Source organism: Diceros bicornis, chromosome 11 (genome assembly GCF_020826845.1).
Source record: "Diceros bicornis minor isolate mBicDic1 chromosome 11, mDicBic1.mat.cur, whole genome shotgun sequence".
NCBI lineage: Eukaryota > Metazoa > Chordata > Mammalia > Perissodactyla > Rhinocerotidae > Diceros > Diceros bicornis.
The window spans coordinates 7,174,042-7,193,512 of NC_080750.1; the positions used below are offsets into that span (position 1 = coordinate 7,174,042).

Consider the following 19,471-nt stretch of genomic DNA (forward strand, 5'->3'; position numbering starts at 1 on the left):
CCCTTTTACAATAGTCATGAGATTGCCTTGCTGGCACAGCAATTCGGTGAACACAGAAGGTTGGTGGTCACAAGGTGGGTGGTCACAAGGTGAGCGCAGCAGGTCAGCAATCAATCCTTATTTTAAGGAGAGATGCTTATCCTTAAGGAAATGCCAATGTGGGGGAAGTTACATCCCTATCTTTAAGGGCATCATTCTTGTCTTTGGGACAGTAAATATTTAAAGCAGATGTACAATGCATGCTCAACAGGCCACGTCAGGCCCTTTTGGAAAAACAAGGTCAGGCCAGATTAGTTTTAAACCAAATTGCTTCCTCATATACTCCAGTATATCCTATTGCTTTTCCTTAATTTATCAAAAGTAAAATTGTTTTTATAGCAAAATAATTATAAATTTTATATTGACTAGACATAATAGATTAAGGTAGTTTTATTTGTTCTTATATGTATTAGTATGTTTATTTCTTTGTTTATTTTTTTCTTTCTGGGTTGCCAGGGATTTAATGTGGAGAGTAGAAAGGAGAAGATAATTTCAATGCTCACAGATCATTCATGATTTACTCCTGACATTTCTGCATCTTTGATGAACTTTGCCAGAGGGTTATAAATACTCATAAAAAAATTTTTATTATGCTAAAAATTATTTTAAAAAACAGATCTGGGTGTGACATTTAATGTATTGAAAGCAACTAAACCAAAAAAATGACTATTCTGAGATTTGAATTTCTGGTTAAGTTTCCTTAGGCTTAATAAAAAAATGAGTTAATTACCAACTAAAGCACTTGCTATACTCTGCTGAGCAAAGAAGGAAAATTGCCTCTTTAATGATAGGTGTGAGAGGAAATGAGAAAGGAATGAAAGAAATCCATTGTTTTTTATTCATGTAAACTTTAAATACAAGTAAATATTTAAAGACTTTTTTTTAAGTTTTAGTAGAAGAACCATCTGATTAAATGGATCCTCGGAAGTTGAACTTTTATGCCCAGAATTTGCCCATCACAAGACATGTGAAAGATAATAAACACCCTTCAAAAGCTTAAGGTCCCAAAACTGATTACAGAAAACTAGCTGTCTTGGGCTGGCCCCGTGGCTTAGCGGTTAAGTGCGCGCACTCCGCTGCTGGTGGCCCGGGTTCGGATCCCGGGCGCACCCCGACGCACTGCTTCTCTGGCCATGCTGAGGCCGCGTCCCACGTACATCAACTAGAAGGATGTGCAGCTATGACATACAACTATCTACTGGGGCTTTGCGGGGGGGGGGGGGGGAATAAAATAAATAAAATCTTTAAAAAAAAAAAAGAAAACTAGCTGTCTTGTTTCTGTCTACAGAAAACAAGCTGTCAAAACTAGCTTGCCCATCCAGGATGGTTCACCCTTATAGGAACTGTCTCTCAATTCACCACCAAAAATAATTAATGTCCAGAAATAAGCAAGGTAGGACTTCTAGAACAATGCAGTAAGGAACTCAGAGGACTTTCCCCACAGCAAAACAAGAGTTTAACTGGTGCAAATTATTTGAAAACAATACAATCATTTAAAGTCTTTGGGAATCATCCTAAGGGCCTACAGCAAATTGAAAAACTTTCATTGAAGAAAACCTACTAAATATCAGTAAGAACAGTGGGTATTTGTGGCATTTGAGCCACAACCCAATCTATTACCTCCCCCTCACAGGTGTGTTACAGAAGCTCCAACCCCAGCATGTGTAGCCAGGAAGATGGAGTTCCCTTTTCCCCTAACTCCCAGTCTAGAGCTACAGTTTCACCCTGGAGGGGTGGGCCACCGTTGTTTCTCATCCCTTTCCCCACTTCCAGCCTTATGTTATAGGAACTCTTCCAGGTAGGCATGGCCGAGAGGACTAAGTCTCCCTTCCCCTACCCAGCCCTTAATCTAGGCACAGCAAACTGAGAACACTGCAGCCCAATTACCCTGTCGGTTTTCACCATAGGATAGAGGTTCCACACAAGAGGCAAGCCCAGACTCAGAGCTGCTCTCCACTGCCAGTGCCTATTTGTAGAGCAGGGTTGTCACTCTGGGAAAAGAGGGTCCCAGCCCCCAACTCCAGTGCAGTGGTGCAGGTGTTCTGCCCAGGGATGGAAGGCAGACCATAAGGGGTAAAGAGCTCCATAGATCTGCCTGAGATGACTGACTTTATTTGGAAGAAGGAGTGGAGAACTCCATGCCTAAGGTGGTGAAAACAATACAGATTTTGGTAAAGAGCAATTAAAAGGAGGATGGTAGCTCCATAATACAACAACATAGCAGCCAGAAGTTTTAAAAAAAGAACCAGGGAAAGAGTCAGCCAAGAAGAGCCCTCCTGGGATCATAGTCAACTGTGAGGATCAGGACGGCAGTGTGCATGTGCTAGGCTGCACCCACTCAGGAGCAATCAGAGCAGGATGTGGGGCAGACCTGAAAGCATTCCTCAAGCTGCACACAGCCCCATCAACACAGGGCAGAAATCTCCCAGGAACAAGGGGCTTCTACACAAACTGTGATCAAACACTGATTGAACAATAAGCTACTCTGATCCAGGGGTACTCCTAAGAAGCAAGGCTCAAAAGTAATATCACAATCATCCCTAACAGTCTGGAAAACTGTATACTGGCTCAGGGCTGTGCCCTCCCAGGAGCAGTCAGAGTGGGAACCTCCAAGCTACTAGTCTCTGACTGAATGTGGGGCAAACAAATAAAATCCCTAAACTGTGAAAGCAGTCTCTAAGCTACAGATACAGCCAATGGTAGAGACTAAAAATTGACTGGCTAAGGGGGCCTAAGCACAACCTTTAACCAATAAATGGCTTATACTAACCCAGGGGCAACCCCTAGGTAATGAGGCTAAAAGATGAAAACAAGGGGAAAAAATATGAGAAGGAACATCTGAGTCTGCACACTACAGAGGAAGAGACTTTGCAGAATTAGTTCAGCCAAGTCACTAAACAAATAATCAAGCAAACAGTAACAGCAACCACCCCCAGGGTGGGGGTGGGGGATCAGTAATCTAGTGTTGCTAAAATGTATCTGAAGTGTCCAGTTATCAACAAAAAATTATGAGACATGGAAAGAAACAGGCAAGGATGACCCATAAATAGGGAGGCGGGGGGAGCGAGCAATAGAAAATGCCTTTGACAGGGCCCAGATGATGTACTTAGCAGTCAGAGACTTCAAAGCAGCTATTATAAATATATTCAAAGAACTGAAGGAAACCACGCGTAAAGAATGAAAGGAAAGTATGATGACACTGTCTCATCAAATAGAGAATATTAGTTAAGAGAAATTGGGTTTTTTTAAATAAATGGAAATTCTGGAGTTGAAAAGTACAATAACCCAAATAAAAATTATTTGAGCTGGCAGAAGATAAAAATCAGTGAATTTGAAGATAGATCAGTAGAGGTTATGCAATCTGAAGAACAGAGAGGAAAAAAGAATGGAAAAAAAAATGAACAGAGCCTCAGAGAATTGTGGGATATGATTAAGCATACCAACATACAAATAATGGGAATATCAGTGAAGGAGAGAGAAGAGGACAGAAAAAGTATTCTAAAATATAGTGGCTGAAAATTTTTCTAATTTAATGAAAAGCATTAAGCTACACATCCAAGAAATTTAATGAAATCCAAGTAGGTTAAACACAACGATGTCCACATCCAGACGCATCATATTCAAAATGTTTAAAGAGAAAGAGAAGATCTTGAAAGCAGCAAGGGAAAAACGACTTATCACATGCAAGGGAACCCCATTAAGATTAAGAGTTGACTTCTCATCAGAAATATTGGAGGACAGAAGACAATAGGGCAACACCTTCAAAGTACTGAAGGTGAAAACCTGTCAATGAACAGTCTTATATACAGCAAAACTATCTTTCAAAAATGAAGGTGAAACACATTCCCAGAGAAGCAAAAACTGAGAATTTTTGCCAGCAGACTTGTCTTACAAGAAATATCCTAGGAAGTTATGAGCATGAAAGACACCAGATGAACTGACACCAGACAGTACTTTGAATCCACACCAAAAAAACAGAGCACTGGTAAAAGTAATTATACAGATAATTACAAAAGATAGTACAATTGCATATATCCTCTCTTGATTGATTTAAAGAACAATTGCATCAAACAATATGTATATAATCATATCGTTGAGCCTATAACATTGAAATGTAATATGTTTGACAATATCAGCACAAAAGAGGCAGGAAGAAACAAAGTTGTATTGGAGTAAGCAAATGACACCAAGTAGTAACTAAAATCCACAGGAAGGAATGAAGAGGACCAGAAAGGGAGGTATTGAGAAGACAGATTATATACAGCCGAAGAACAAGAGAGATTAGAAGAACTATAAATGCTTGTTGTTTTATCTTCTTTTGAGACACTTCACAATTGCTTTTGACTAGGAACCAGTATCATTTCCCTGCTCACAAAAGTTCACTTACAAAAACAAAGGGCAGAATTTAGAATGCAAGACAAAGGTGTGTGTGTGGGTATGTGTGGTGGGGAGGGAGCACGTAAGCTAAAATAAGCCTGTTGAACCGTTGCAGTACATAATCTTTCCAAGTGCTATGGTTAATGCAATAAGGAAAACATTATTCTGGGATTTAATTAATTGATAAAGCACTATTATCACATATTGGTTTCCCTGGCAGGCAGTAATTGGGATCTTTACTACTGTTTGTTTGATTACATCTTGCCTGTTTTCAATCCTCATCCATTAATGCCCATGGGGAAGAAGTCTCCTCCATTTAAGAGGCTTTCCTTGCCTTGGTCCAAAAATTTTCTATCTTATCTAAAAAATTAGGTTTTGGCTTTATAAATGCTCAACTTGTACTCTATGACTAAGCTATAAAGAACTTTTTATATACTGAGTTTAAAAATGGGAAAAATATTACCTAACTAGTATAGTGCCATGGTTGTGGAATCAGTCCAAAATTCAGTCTTGGTTCGTCATATACTATCTATATATTATATATCTCTATTTGAGCAGGTAATCTCAGATACATCATAATATACCTATCTCGTAGGGTTATTTTGAATTTTATATAGGATAATATCGGAAACAAGCATAGTAGATGTTTAATGCAACATTTGTTACCTTAAGCCTTACAAATGAGTGGAGAGGATGCAGAGAACAGGGGGATGTGATTAGCATAGAGCTTATTTTAGGGGACAGTTAGAAAGTAGGCTGAATTAATAGGATGGTTACATGGAATACCTTGTAAGACCTTGTAATTTAGGTGACAGTGCCTAAAATATGGCAGGCACTGAGAATATAAAAGTTAAAGGGGAAAAACATGATTTTTGCTTTTTTGCTATTTACAGGCCACTGAGGAAGATAAACATGAATCAGATAATCAAACAAAACACAAAATTCATCTGATAAGGATGTGGTGTGATAAGAGCATTTAATAAGGAGACTTTTCCAGCAGAGAGGTCAGGACAGACTTTCTTGAGATCTGAAGAAGGAATAAGAGTTAGTAGATGAAAATAAGAGGCTAGAATATACCAGGCAGAGGAAATAACTTTTTAAAAAGCTCTGGGTCAAGGAAAGTATGTGAGTATGAGAGAGACAAATTAGGAAAGGGAGGCTAAAGTAGAGAAAGTGAAGGAGGGAACAAAGTGTAAGATGAGGCCGAGTAAGATAGGTAAGTAGAATTATATAGGAAGAATGAGGGAGGTTAGGGAGATATTTAAGATTTAGCTGTTAAAATCAACAGGACCCACTGATAAATTGGATATAGGAAATGAGGAAAAAGAAGATTTTGCAGATCATTCCTGAGTTTCTGGCTTGTAAAATTAAGGACAGATTTCATTCCTGAGAATCTATTCATTGAATGAAGACCAGTTTTTGAGGAGGAAAATCATGGATTTGGCTTTGAATGTGTTGAATATCAAAGTATACTCAAGATATCCAAGTGTAAATGTCAAGAAGGCAGTTGAATATATGGTTCTGGAGTGCAAAAGAAAGGTCTGCACTGGATATAATATTTAAATAACTGATTTATTGGTAGTAACTCAAACTGTTAAGTTTTGGATGAGCTTATTTGGGAAGAGAATATGTAGTGAAAAGATGGTGCGAGCTCAGGACCAGGTAAGGTTCAGACCAGGTTCTCTGAAAATAGAACAAGGAGAATATAATACCATAAAATTCAAGAGAAAAGGAAAAATGGTCATTATGAATGCTGCGTAGGGGTTGAATAAAATGAGAACTTAAAATATCTAATTTATTGATATGGCAGTTTACTGGTAATTTTTTCAAGAGCTGTTTTGGTGGTGTAATGGGGACAGAAGCCACACTGGAGTAGGCTGAGATGTGAAGGGAAAATTGTTGGGAGCAATTCTCCGTGGATCTCTTGAACTAAGAGATTTCATTTGGACTGTTTTTTTAAGGATATTTGTTAAGTGAACAGACTTGGAAGATAGGGATAGGATCTCCCTCTGGAGCAGAGGGCAGATTTGTTTGCTGTCCAGTGTAGTAAAGATAATGTCTCCCTCCGGGACAAAGGTCAGGCAAGTTTGCCTGCAGCCCATAATAAAAGATTAGAGTTCCCTAAGCCCCGGGTTCCTCAGATGTGACGCAAACCCACTGCATGCAGCAGCTACCTGTGGTATTTAGGAGGAAAGGGGAACCACCGTCAACATGAAACTCATGCTGCTTCCTGTGGCCTGAGTAATAAAGTCCTTTGTCTCTGACCCAGGAGTCTTGTGTCTTCTGCCAGCATCCCTGAAACTGTGACAGGCTAACTTGTTAACTTGCAAGTAAGATAAAATGGCAGTCTTGCACAGTTCTTGACAAAGATGAAGAAATGGAAACAAACAGACTGAATTGTTTCAAACAGTCTGGCTATGGAGGAGAAGAAAAGACAGGCAGAACTAGTAGAGGATGTGGCATGGAGGGAAAAGATCCAAGCATGTATAAATATTGATGAGGAGCCAATTGAGAGGGAAAGATTGAATGTGTATGAGACAGAGGATAATGGAAAAGGGATTAACATAAAGTAGGAAAGGATGTGATCCTAAGCATAGGTAAGAGGAACTGGATGTACGAGGAACACTTCCTCATTTCTTTATTTGTAACAAAAGAGAATGCAGGGAAGAGGGACATAAACTTAAGTAGTTGATACATTTAGTATCACAAAGTTAAGGAAGCCCTTTTCTGACTGCTTCTCTTTTTCCTGAGAAGTAGGGGGTCAGATAATTTGCTGGAGAAAGGGGATAGAGAAGAGAGGAGCAAGAGGCAGTTAGAGATTTAAAAAAGAAGAAGAGATTTGAAAGTCTGTGAAGAGAGCAGAAAAAAAGAGTTGAGCAGAGAAATGAAGTAGGAATGTGAGGTATTTGAAGATCTGTTTGGGGTTAATGGTCATAAACTGTTGGTACCAATATACCCTTTGGTGTGACTTTCTCTGGCACCACAGGCGCTCAGGTGCAGGCATAGAAAATAAAGTTCCTCCAAAATTAGGGTTTTGCCCTATGAGACAAAGGAGTTTAAAGTTTTATTGAAATTCTGGGCCATAGAACCCAAGCTGAATGAGGAAGGTGAAGAAAGAAGAGGGCTAGTGGATTGAGAGAAGTTAGAGATCAGTGGACTACAATCCCAGTGAAGCTGAAAAACAGTCAGTGGGAGTAGTTGAATAAACAAGTTGAAAGGAGAAGGGGTTGCAGCCAGATTTAAGAGTTGTTCATTCATTCAGTCATTCAGTAAACCTCAATTCACAGATTAGTATGTGCTATCCAAAAATTGTTTCCCTTTTGCTTGGTATGCATCTTGAGATATTATAGTTATGATTTCCTTGGTCTTGCATTATTGAGGCTGGCTCTGCTTGACAGCTAGGGAAAGCCAACCAAAAGTGGCAAGGAGAAATCAGCATCTTAGTTTTTACTCTATATTCCTTTGTGTTGTCTGAATATTTACAATAACCATTTATCCAAGTATTCTTATATAGTTTTTAAAAACAACTTTTAGAAAGTTATATCTAAAAATTTCCACTTGGATAACTCCCATTAGTTGTTTTTTTAATATTATTAATACATTTGTCACATTAATTATCGTTAGTAACAATAAAACCAAGTTAATGAGGAAATAGTTGAGCACTATAGTTAAGAACATAGACTCTGGAATTAACTAACAATATTTATTGTAAAAAGTGAAGGTTAAATGCCATAATGAATGTAAATATCTAGCATATAGTAAACATTCAGAGTAACTATTATTATTTATCATCATCATCATCATCATCATCATCATCATCTATAGCCAGAACTCTTGGTTTCAAATGATAAAAATTTAACTCCTACTAGATTTTGCAAAATAGGAATTTATTGGCTCATATTATTAAAAGGACCAGAGGTAGATGCACTAGCTGGATTCAAGTTTTCAAACTATATCAACTATATCATTTCTTGGCTTTACTTTATATTGACTTCATTTATAGCAAGCTTTTCCCTCACAGTAATAAGAAGTCCTGTGTCTTAGCAACTAACCAATAGCAGTGAAAAAACAAGTGTCTCTTTTTCAATAGTTGCAGCAAAAGTCTTAGGTGGAGCTTTCGTTGGCCTGTCTTGTGTTACATGCTCATTCCTTAACTAATTATATGTCCAAGGAAATGACATGTTCTGATTGGCCAGGCCTGGAACCGGCGGAATAGGCACATCTTCACCCAAAACACATGGGCTGAAAGTGGGTGGGGGGTGATTTCCCCAAAGTTAAATCGACAGTGCTACTAGCAGAAGAAGGTGGATAAATACCGGGCAGGCAAAAACAGCAGATGTCCAGTACTGCACACATAGTCCTGTGCAGTAATACAGCATGTAACGCTGCAAACAGGAAAACAGTTGAAGGTGAATCTAAATTGTCACCCACTCAGCAAAAGCCTGTTTATAGAATATAGCTGTGCTCTTCTTAAAGTGAATAAATGAAGGCTCTGCCATACAAAGTGCACAGATTGTTCCATAGAAAACAATCTCAACTTCTGTATAATTAAACTGTCATAACACTTGAAGAAAAATACAACTGAATTTAATTATCATGAGAAAGATGATCACCAAGGTATTAATTATCTCAGGCAGCATGGTACAATAGAAAGAGAAGTAAAAATCACAAGACATAAATTCTACCAAAAACATAGTAATAATAATAGTTACCGTATATTGAGTGATTATTGTGTATATTCTAAAAGCTTTTTGTCTATTTCCTCATTTTATTATCACAACTCTGAGCTAGGTATTATTATGTTCCTTTTATACGTGGGGAAACTGAGGGTCAGTGGTTAAGTAATTTGCCCTGTATGCATGACAGAGCATGATTTGAATCTGTCCTGTTTGCTTCTAGAGCCTTGTTTTTTGTTAATAGGCTGTGCGACTTAACCTTTTATTCCTTGTTTCTAAACTAAGGGACTTTGACTTAATTATCTTTAAGCATCCTTCTCTCTTAAAAATCCTATGATTATTTAAGTGTTCACCTTTAATTTCTCATCATTAATTTTGTGTATCTTTTAAGAAGGATTTTGAATTAATTATATCACCCCTTTATTTTTATGTATGTGCTTAATCATGGCCAAAAAAATAATATCACTGTTTTAGTGAGAACACTCTTTAATGTGCCTGTCATCGTGAGTACCATTGTAAGATCATGAAGGAAACTGCATTTAACAAATGTTCTTCGATTGGAACCTCACATACAAAGAAAAAAAATTGTCAAGGACACAACATGATTAATGTTAGAACGGGAGGAAAAGTGCCATCTGCATTTCTGCACTGCGTACTGTTTTATGTGTGAAGTGGGGTTTTTTTTGCCTTATTGCAATTCTGCCAAGTATATCTCTTCATTCTTCCTTGGAGTCTTTTTTTTTCACATTTGAATCTGAATTCTATTTAATACCCAAAGGGCTATGAAAAATGTACTAAACTGTTTCAAATAACTTTACCTTGTTTATATAAGATGAAAATTAAAATTTGAGGAATTTTTATGCTTGATAAACTCACTTTTAAGTATGCTGTAAACTGAGAAAAGATGTCAAGCAATAAAAGATACTGATGTTCATTTCACTGTGTTAAATGTACTCATTCTGTGAAAATTTAAAATGTATACATGGCTTTTCTTTTTTCAGAAATCAAATATGTAAAATTTCTCTGAAAACTGAGCAGCGTTAGACAGATATTAGCTATTAATATAATAATAACTGGAGGAAGTATAATGTAGGCGTTAATAGTGTGGTGGAGTAAGAATGTCTGGGTTCATATCACACCAACTTCAATTACTGAGTATAAGTCAATGGCCAGACATTGAACTCCTCTGACACTTAGTCCGTATCTGCAGATGAGGGAAAGTAACAGTGCCTCCTCCCAGCTTGTTGGAAAGATCACACAAGGTGACGCTTGTAAAGTGCAGTGCCTGGCGCATGGTGGGCTCCCAGTGGTAGCTTTTCTACTCTGCCATAACAACACTACCACTACTACTGTCACTCTGAGAATTACAGACATCTGAGAGAGAGTCAAGGACTCAAGAATTCATCTGTTCGTATTAGTCTCTGCTCTTAAAATACAATGGTTTAGAAGTTGATTTGAGCATGAAAATTTTAGCTAGCAGCTAAATCTTGTAATCTGGTCTAGAATTTATTTATAAATACTTGAACAAATTCACCACAGTACTCATGGGAGAAGAAAATGATGTTACATGTAAGTTTTGTATGTTTTTATTTTGTGTGTGTGTGTGTTTGCCTAATATGTTGTTACTGTAGAATATTTCTGTTGTTAATTCAACAGATATTTATTATGAGCCTATAATGGGTAAGGCACAGTGCAATATACTAATTACTAATGTTAAAATTTATAAGACATGGTTCTTGCCCTTAATGACCTTGCCCTTCTTATCAAAGCTAGTCAGGGAAATAGATATATAAAGAAATCATTTTTAATAAAATATTGTGGTAGCCAGAATAATGGTTCCCCCCACCCCCCAAGATGTCCACATCTTAATCCTTAGAATCTGTGAATATGATACGTTACTTGGCAAAAGAGATTTTGCAGGTGTGATTAAATTTAAGGACCTTGAGATGAAGAGATTATCCTGGATTATCCAGGTGGGCTAGACCTCATCACATGGGTCCTTAGAAGCAGAGAACCTTTCGCTGTGGTGGTCAGAGGAAATAATTAACTACCGAAGAATAGTCAGAGCTGCAACACTGCTGGCTTTGAAGATGGAGGAAGGGGGCCAGGAGCCAAGGAATATGGACAGCCTCTAGCAGCTAGAAAAGGTAGGGAAATAGGGTCTCTCCTAGAACCTCCAGAAAGAAATGCAATCCTCTTGGCATGACTTCTAACCTACAAAAACTATAAGATGATAAATTTGTGATGTTTTAAGCCACTAAGTTTGTAGTAATTTCTTATGGCAGCAATAGAAAACTAATACAAATACAATAAATTCTCTTTACCTAAGGACTATACGTGGAGAAACAGATGAAGGATCATTTTCCAAATTTGTCAGAAGAGCTAGGAAGAGTGTTCCCAGAAGACCCACAAAAGTCAATGTTCCAAAGTGGATCACATGCCCTTTCCAAAGCCAGCTTCTGGTAAAAGGAAGGAGATTCCTCTTAAACCTGTCATCTCTGGAGCTGGAGGTGGGATCTGCCTCACCTGAGGAATGTGGGCTGGATTAAGGTTCTAGTAGGAAAGAGGAAAGAGGGAATGGATGTTTAATACATCCACAACAGAAACACTGCTAATCCCGTAAACATTTATACATTGTTTTGAGATTACTGTAATAAATGATACTTTAGAAAGTAAAGATCATCTTTTGTTTGGCAAGAAGTCACCAAGGTAGAAAATCTATCAAGATATTGCTCTGATGCTTGCCAGACATTCTCTCCATTTATTCAACAAATATTTATTGAGCCGTTTCTGTGTGCTGTTATTCCCAAGACAGTACATTGATACCAGAGGATGTCAGTGGTCAGCAAAAATAGATATTGCCCTAAGTGGTGTAGCTTACAGTGCAGTGAGAGAGAAAGACATTCATCAAACAATCATACACATATTTGCATTGCAAGAGCATTATATAGTGCTATGACAGTGGGTTGAGGCTTAAACTGAGACTAAATGAAGAGCGGGCATTAACTAAGAAACAGCAGGAGGAAGGAGTGTGCTGGGCAGAGAAAACAGCTTGTGTGAATCTGTGGCAGGCAAAAACATGGCCTATTCAAGAAGTTAAAGAAGACCAGTGTGGCTGAAACAGAGAAAGGAAGGAGGCTGATGACAGGATGAGGCCAGACACCCAGAAAGAAGCCAGACTGAGCAGGGCCTCATAGACCATGTTAAAGATTTTGGCCTTGATCCTAAAAGCAGGGTGGAGGTGGAGTGATTGAAAGGATCGCTGTGGCTGAGGTGTGGTAAATAGTTTATGGGGGAGCTAAGCGATGTTTGCAAGAGCATTTAGGAAACTGTCGGAATAGTCAAGAGACGTTAGTAGATTGTTTTAGGATGACAGTAGTAGACGGAATAGAGTACACACATTAAGGAAATATTTAGAAGGTAAAATAAAGAGGAAATGGTGATGAGCTGGATGTGGGAGGTGGGGAAGCGGGAGGGGTCAAGAATGCCTCAGGTTTCTGGCCTTTGGATCTGGCATATGGATGGCAGTGCCATACCATTCACGGAGCTAGGGAGCACTGAAAGAGCACCACTTCCTCACAAATCAGGCAGCTTAAATTTTATTGTAAATAAGAACTTACATATTGAATTGGATGCACTTTTGATATCTGCATGAAACAGACCAGAAAAAGCAAAATGCTGTTAACTTGTGGTGGTATTATAGCATTCCATGTATTGCATTCTATCTAACCATATCCACTACTCAAGTCATAATATATTTCTTTCTTAATACAATTTTCCTAATTTCAATATATTATATCAGTCATCACACTGCAGGTCTTTATCTCAACTAGTGTCCCTACAATGGAGTGCAGGTGCTGGCTCCTACCAGACGTAAGAGCCAATTGTTAAATTTCAGGAACCGTGCCAGCTGGTTATAAGTAGCTTGAAACTGGCCACAGAAATTGGAAAACAGTGCAGAATTGGCAAATGGTACAAATCAGAGATCCACCATCCCCACCCCACCCCCCAAAGCCTGTTGTTAAACATTTACCAGCACACTGCTGTTTGTACCTTTTAGAATTGTGGTTTTGGGGGGATATCCTGGATACAGAAAATACTGTAATGAGATTGACTGCAATCTCACTGATTTAAGAATACTACCTCTCCTTTTGCTTGTTCTTAAGTGTCTGACCTTTAGAATTGTTTGAACCTCCATCCACTTCATTGCTGGACATCTTTGATGTTTCCACAGAACTTCATTTATGAAGATATGCCACTTTTAGGCATCCTAGTGATTACACTTTTTCCTCTCCTTTAGATTGCCCAGATTAAGAAGTACTCCAGTAAGGTGGCAAAATTTTAGTAATTACTGAATCTGATTGATAGGTATATAGGGGTTCATTGTACTGTTCTCTAATTTTGTGTGTGCTTGAAAATTTTTCATATTGAAAAAAGAAGCAGGGGCTGGCCGGGTGGCGCAAGCGGTTAAGTGCGCGCGCTCCGCTGCGGCGGCCCGGGGTTTGCCGGTTCGGATCCCGGGCGCGCACCGACGCATTGCTTGGCAAGCCACGCTGTGGTGGCGTCCCATATAAAGTGGAGGAAGATGGGCACGGATGTTAGCCCAGGGCCAGTCTTCCTCAGCAAAACAAAGGAGGATTGGCAGATGTTAGCTCAGGGCTGATCTCCTCACAAAGAGAAAAGAAAAAAGAAACAAGCAGCAGCAGCCTGCCGCAGCCACAGCTTGCCCAGACCAGTCCTTACTGGGTCTTCCACTTCCCATCGCAGTCCCACCAGCTGTTCCCAGGATCTGAGGTGTGATCATTGCTGCCTCCTCACTTGGCCTCTAGGAGTTAACTGATTCCCGGTTTTGACTTACATGTTGCAACACCTACTTCTTCCCCTGAAAAACCCACGAGCAGTTTGTACAAGAATTGAAAGTAAATCTTCATAGAGAACCATATCAGATTAGGCTGCTTTCTTTGTACTAAAACCACAAAAATACTGAAAAAAAAGTCTTAAAAAGCTTCAGTAACAACAGAAAACCTCCAAGTACAATGAGTGTATAGATTAAAAGAAATTGGAAAGAGTAAAAAAAAAAAAAACTGTAATAAAAAATTGAAAAAAAAGAGGCCAGAAATGACATTAACAATGCTAGAGGCTGAAGGAGTAGAGAGGGTTGAGGGACCAGAGGAATTCTGAACTAAATCAAGGACTCTCAAGTTCTGTCCTAAAGAAAAGAAAAGGCTTAGTCTCAGGGAAGAACAAGCTTTTGTGTTTTTCTTTTCTAATGTAGTATATTATCATGGAACACATAAAAAGATCACAGCACATCAGTGAAGGAAAAAATAATTTAGAAATTAAAATGCAAAAAAATAAGGAAAGGTTAACAAGTAAGTTATCATTCAAGAGGATATTATCAGCATCAAAAAGGGATCATATAAATCCATTTTGTGGATTAGGAACTGAAGCTCAGGAAAGGGAAGTAGTTTGGTCAAGGTCACTGAGTTCAAGTGTTGGAGCCCGGATTTGAACTCCCTAGATATCTCTACAGCATTTTGTTTTTCCCACTGTTTTTATATAGAAATGAAAATCCAAAAGTAATAAAAAAATTATAAATATAACTCCAATAATTCTGGTTTAACTTAAAATATAGACTTAACAATGATGCCCCACTGAGTCTCATTTTTCCACTACTTCATCAGTGACATTCTGCTCTACATAAATTACCATTAGGTGAGAAAAGGCCACCTTAGAAGTCATATTGATAATCATTTTGTCTGACTATTGCAAATAAAAATTAGATTTTTTTCACTGTCTTCCCTTAAATATGTTTTAAACTGTATATGTAGAATAGAAAATAAGGCGGTTTTTAAATGAAAAAATATTTTTAGTTATTTAATGATTGATGACTGAAATCATCAAGCTTTGGTTTCTACTAAAGGAATCGAAGTTTGATTCATGTGTTTGAAGAGTGACTGAAAACTCCCTCAAACTCATTGGCTCTTTTCGGCAGGTGATTTTTGTCTTTTTAAGCTAATTAACTTTCCTTTGGCCTAGACAGCACCCATAATGGTATTTAATACTTACTTTTTATTATGTGAAACCCTATATCTAAAGCCTTTTTTTTTTTTTCATATGAGTAATTTTCCATCTTGCACCTACTATGAGCAGGTAGATGTTCAATAAGTAATTACTGATTTGAGTCATGACTTCTAAAAGAAATGAAGTTTAGTAAATTATAATTACAATTATGTCATCTATATGACACAGTGTTTTTGTGTGTATGTGACTGTATTAGGGTCTAGTGAGGAGAGAGAAACTATACTAATTAACAAAGATAATTTAATATAATGAATTGTTAAGTAGGCATTGAGGAATAGGAAAGGCAGAAAGAGAACACCAAGGCAGTGATTTTTCAAATGATGGTCACCAGACTAGCCTCATAGCATCACCTGGAAACTTATTGGAAATGCAAATTCTCAGACTCCAAGCCCCACCCCCCAGTTTACTGAATCTGAAACCCTGGCAGTGGGCCCAGCAATCTGTGCTTTAACAAGCCCTCCAGGGGATTCTGACTTACACTCAAGTTTAAAAACCACAGCACTGAAGTAGGCTAAAGTATCACAGATAGCAACAGCCAGAAGCAGCCACCACTCTTAGGCCTGGGGCAGACAAGCAATGAGGTGGAATTACTAAAACTGAGATTAGAGAAAGGCCCCATGGAGCTGAAACTCAGACTTCCAAGAACAGATCGCTGCTCACCTGGTGCTGTGTCTCTGAGCTCAAAGGAGGGAAGACACAGACCTGGGAACCAGCTATCTGAGGAAGACGCCCCCACAAGTTGGATCTGTGTCTCAAGAAGGCACATTGAGATGGGTTCTGCAAGTATTAGGAAGCCGCCAAATTGAAATCAGTGGCTGCTGCTAGAGGGAACTACTACTGCCAGAGTGAAGAACTGTTGCTAGAGTGAGGCTGACAGGTTCAAGAAACCATCAGAAGCCAGCAAGAAAGAGCAAGTCCCTTCTTTCTTTTCTAGCTGTGGACTGTCTCTCTAGTCCCTCGGTTGGCAGAGCCTAACTGGGAGCCAGAAATATTTGCAGAATTCTAAAGGGTGGGTTTGAAGCTGAGCGACAGTAGCTTAATAACTGGCATGAAAGCCTTAATTATAATAAGACTGAGAGGTAATATAATAGTAAATGCTTTTTGGTATGTATAATTGAGTGCACGTGGCATTTTCTGGGGAACTGACTTCTAGGTGGACTTTGGGCGTATTGTACAGAATTCTTCCTATTTGGAAACTGTGTTTCTCCTGATGAGATTAATAAGAAGCATTTAGGACATTTGTAGAATTTGGACAGGAAACTATGCAGAGGCCTACACTGAAGTCTCCTTAGCTGGGGCTAAGATTGAAAGATCACAGCAGTAATGACTGAGTATTGCTCAGTAGTAGCAGCAAGAGGCTCCAGTCAGCTAAGGCTAGGTTCCTTTAAATCTTAGTGTCAAATGAATGGACTACAAAGAAGCTTACTTACCAGGACAGAGCAATCTGGGGCACTGCCTCAAAGCAGGAGATTGGTAGAAAATGGTTGTCCTAAAATCATGGTCACTGCATATAAATGTGATGATTTAAGCAGCTGTCTGTGTGCAATTCCAGGAAACTAGAAAATGAATGGAAATGAATCAGTTCCTTCCTTCATCTTGTAAATCAGTGTTCTGGTAGTTGAGGGTCCAGTCAATGTTGATTCCACAGAAATCAATAAATCAGTGCTTTCCATATTCTTGAAAGGTGGGCACAGACGCAGTTGTTTTATTGTCAATCAAAAAGGAACATTCTCTGGGGCCAGCCCCATGGCCTAGTGGTTAAGTTCAGTGTGCTCTGCTTTGGCGGCCTGGGTTCACAGGTTCGGATCCCCAGGCTCGGACCTACACCACTTATCAGCCATGCTGTGGTCGAGACCCACATACAAAATAGACCAAGACTGGCACAGATGTTAGCTCAGGGCTAATCTTCCTCAAGCCAAAATGAAGAGGAAGATTAGTAACAGACGTTGGGCTCAGGGCGAAACTTCTTCAGCAAAAAAAAAAAATGGAACATTCTCAAGTATTGGATGATTATCAGAAATATGCTCAGTGCTTTGGCAGATAATGAAGAACTGTGAAATAGTCATTATTCTTGAAGACCTTCACCTATTTCTCATTTTATGTTTATGTTTTTTTTGTCTTGTTTTGTTTTTTTTTAAAGGATATTGAAGAATCACAAAACCACACTGGTGAGCCTGTTGGAGATGACTACAAAAAGCTGGGAACGCTTTTTGGTGAACTGAACAAAAGCCTCCTCAACATGGGCTTCACAAGGATGTATTTTGGCGAAAGAATTGTGGAACCAGTAATCGTCATCTTCTTTTGGGTCATGCTGTGGTTCCTTGGCCTGCAAGCCCTGGGACTGGTTGCTGTTCTTTGCCTCGTCATTATTTATGTGCAGCAGTAAAATATGGTCGAATGAGCTGTCGTTTGATGTTTGGTAGCCATATACGTCATTGGTGAAGTTATATATTTCACTACATGAAAGCTGAAAGGTTTGCTTTGTTTCAAATTGTGTGCTGTTTTGTAACTAAATTTATGAGTGGATGTTGTTTAAAATTAAACTCAACTCTTGATTATAACAGGGTTGAATATACATTTTGTAGCTTATTCAAAATTCTTGTTTTACTACTGTGATCTGTGCCCACTCTTAAACACCCTATTCCCGTGCCAAAACTTAAATTACACCACCAAAAAGTGAGCAGGGAAAATAACAGGATATGGAATTCAAATTGGGCAATATAGGTCTTGTAAAGAGCTCCAATAAAACATTTTAGGAGAAGAAGGATGAAACAAGGAACTAAAAGTAAGTTTTAATTGGAGAATTACTCCCCACCCACCCCCACCAAATAACTCCATATTATTTAGGAAATAATTTGGATTTCTATTGTCCCTGCTTAGCTCAGACCAATGTAAATGATAATTACTATACACTACCTTAATATTTTTATGAAAACCAGTAAAGCTAGCACATTTTCTAAAGATTGAAAAGAATATATTTATTATTGCTGAGGAAACTTCCCGAGTTAAATGTAACTTTTTTATAATGTAACACTTGGCCTAGAATCATTTCAGTATATCATTTGAAGTTTTAGACAATTTTGGTGCTAATTACTCTTTGTGAATTTTTAAGGTCTCAGAAGCCAGGTCCGTAGTTGGCTGCACCCCATGGTAATGCTGTATTTTCTTGTATCTAACAAATTGCATATTTTTTTTCTAGAGAGACGTTTTCAGTGTATTTTTTTCCAGAAATTTACATTTTATAGTTCTTTTATAGCAATTATTCTAAGATTTTAAAAATCTATTTCCTATCTTGGCATGGATATTTTTCCCCCCAAAATTGACTTCTGTTATGGCTGATTACTATTCTTCTAAGGAAAAAAATAAGCTCATTTTCTTTCATATCTGTAGTGGAAAGTACAGTATTACAGTATAAAATCAAATGCTTAAGTTAAGAACTTAACAGCCACTTGTAATAATATTTTTCTGAGGCTAAAGCCAAGTCAGTAATTGGCCAGCCATGTTATTAATGTGTCTTAATTCAGCACTTTGGGGTTTTATATTGAAATAAGCATTTCTTTAAATACGCTTTGAAAATGGAAAATGGCTTAATGATATCTTGGATTTTGTTAGAGAACCTAATATCTTTACACGTTTGTCTCAAAGACTTTCTATATAGATAAAGGAGAGGTAATTAAAATAATTATCTAGAAATTCAAGCTAAATAAGAGGAAAATGGGACAATGAGGCATTTTTATCTTTGGCAGGGCAATAACTAAAGCATGTAAAGTGTATACTATTCCACTTTGCAAAGTTTTTACCCAATCCTGTTTTAAAAATTTATTTTGTAAGTTCTCAGTGTCTTCCATTCTGAAGCAGAAAATTGATGAAAAATGTTCAACTTAGATTTCTAAAGTCAAATAATCTGAAACAAAAGTACCATTCAGAGGGCACTGAAAAGTATTGTGCATTTGTATAAATACAGACCTTTGAAAGTTTGACTTTAAAAAAAAGCTTTGTACTATATCGTGTTTTTGAGTTTGCAATATTTTTATAGTAACCTTTATGAACTAAGCATAAGTGCAAGTTATTTGAAAAGGTGTCTTCATTTGTGCACAGTAGGATTTCGAGGTTTTTAATAGAAGTCATGAGATTTTGTATATCTGCATTAAATATTAAAAGTGCGTTCTTTTCTAATGCTACCGGGAATTTTAATTTCCCTTTGGAATGTAAAAAAGATAGAGTGTGCATAATAATAGCTCTGGTTCCACCAGTGCCTAATGTTGAAAATAGTTTAAAAGTAAGTTTTAATAGTA

The 19,471-nt window shown here is 38.0% G+C and overlaps 1 protein-coding gene across 1 annotated transcript in view; it reads left to right on the forward strand.

Moving 5' to 3' along the window:
* FAM241A (family with sequence similarity 241 member A) overlaps nucleotides 1–17,751 on the forward strand; it is a 35,826-nt gene extending 18,075 nt beyond the window's left edge. Inside the window, exon 2 of the mRNA XM_058549913.1 lies at nucleotides 17,317–17,751. Within this exon, the coding sequence (XP_058405896.1) occupies nucleotides 17,317–17,562 (246 nt within the window). The 3' untranslated portion in view covers nucleotides 17,563–17,751. The remainder of the gene's footprint in view (nucleotides 1–17,316) is intronic.
* The last annotated feature ends 1,720 nt before the right edge of the window (nucleotides 17,752–19,471 follow it).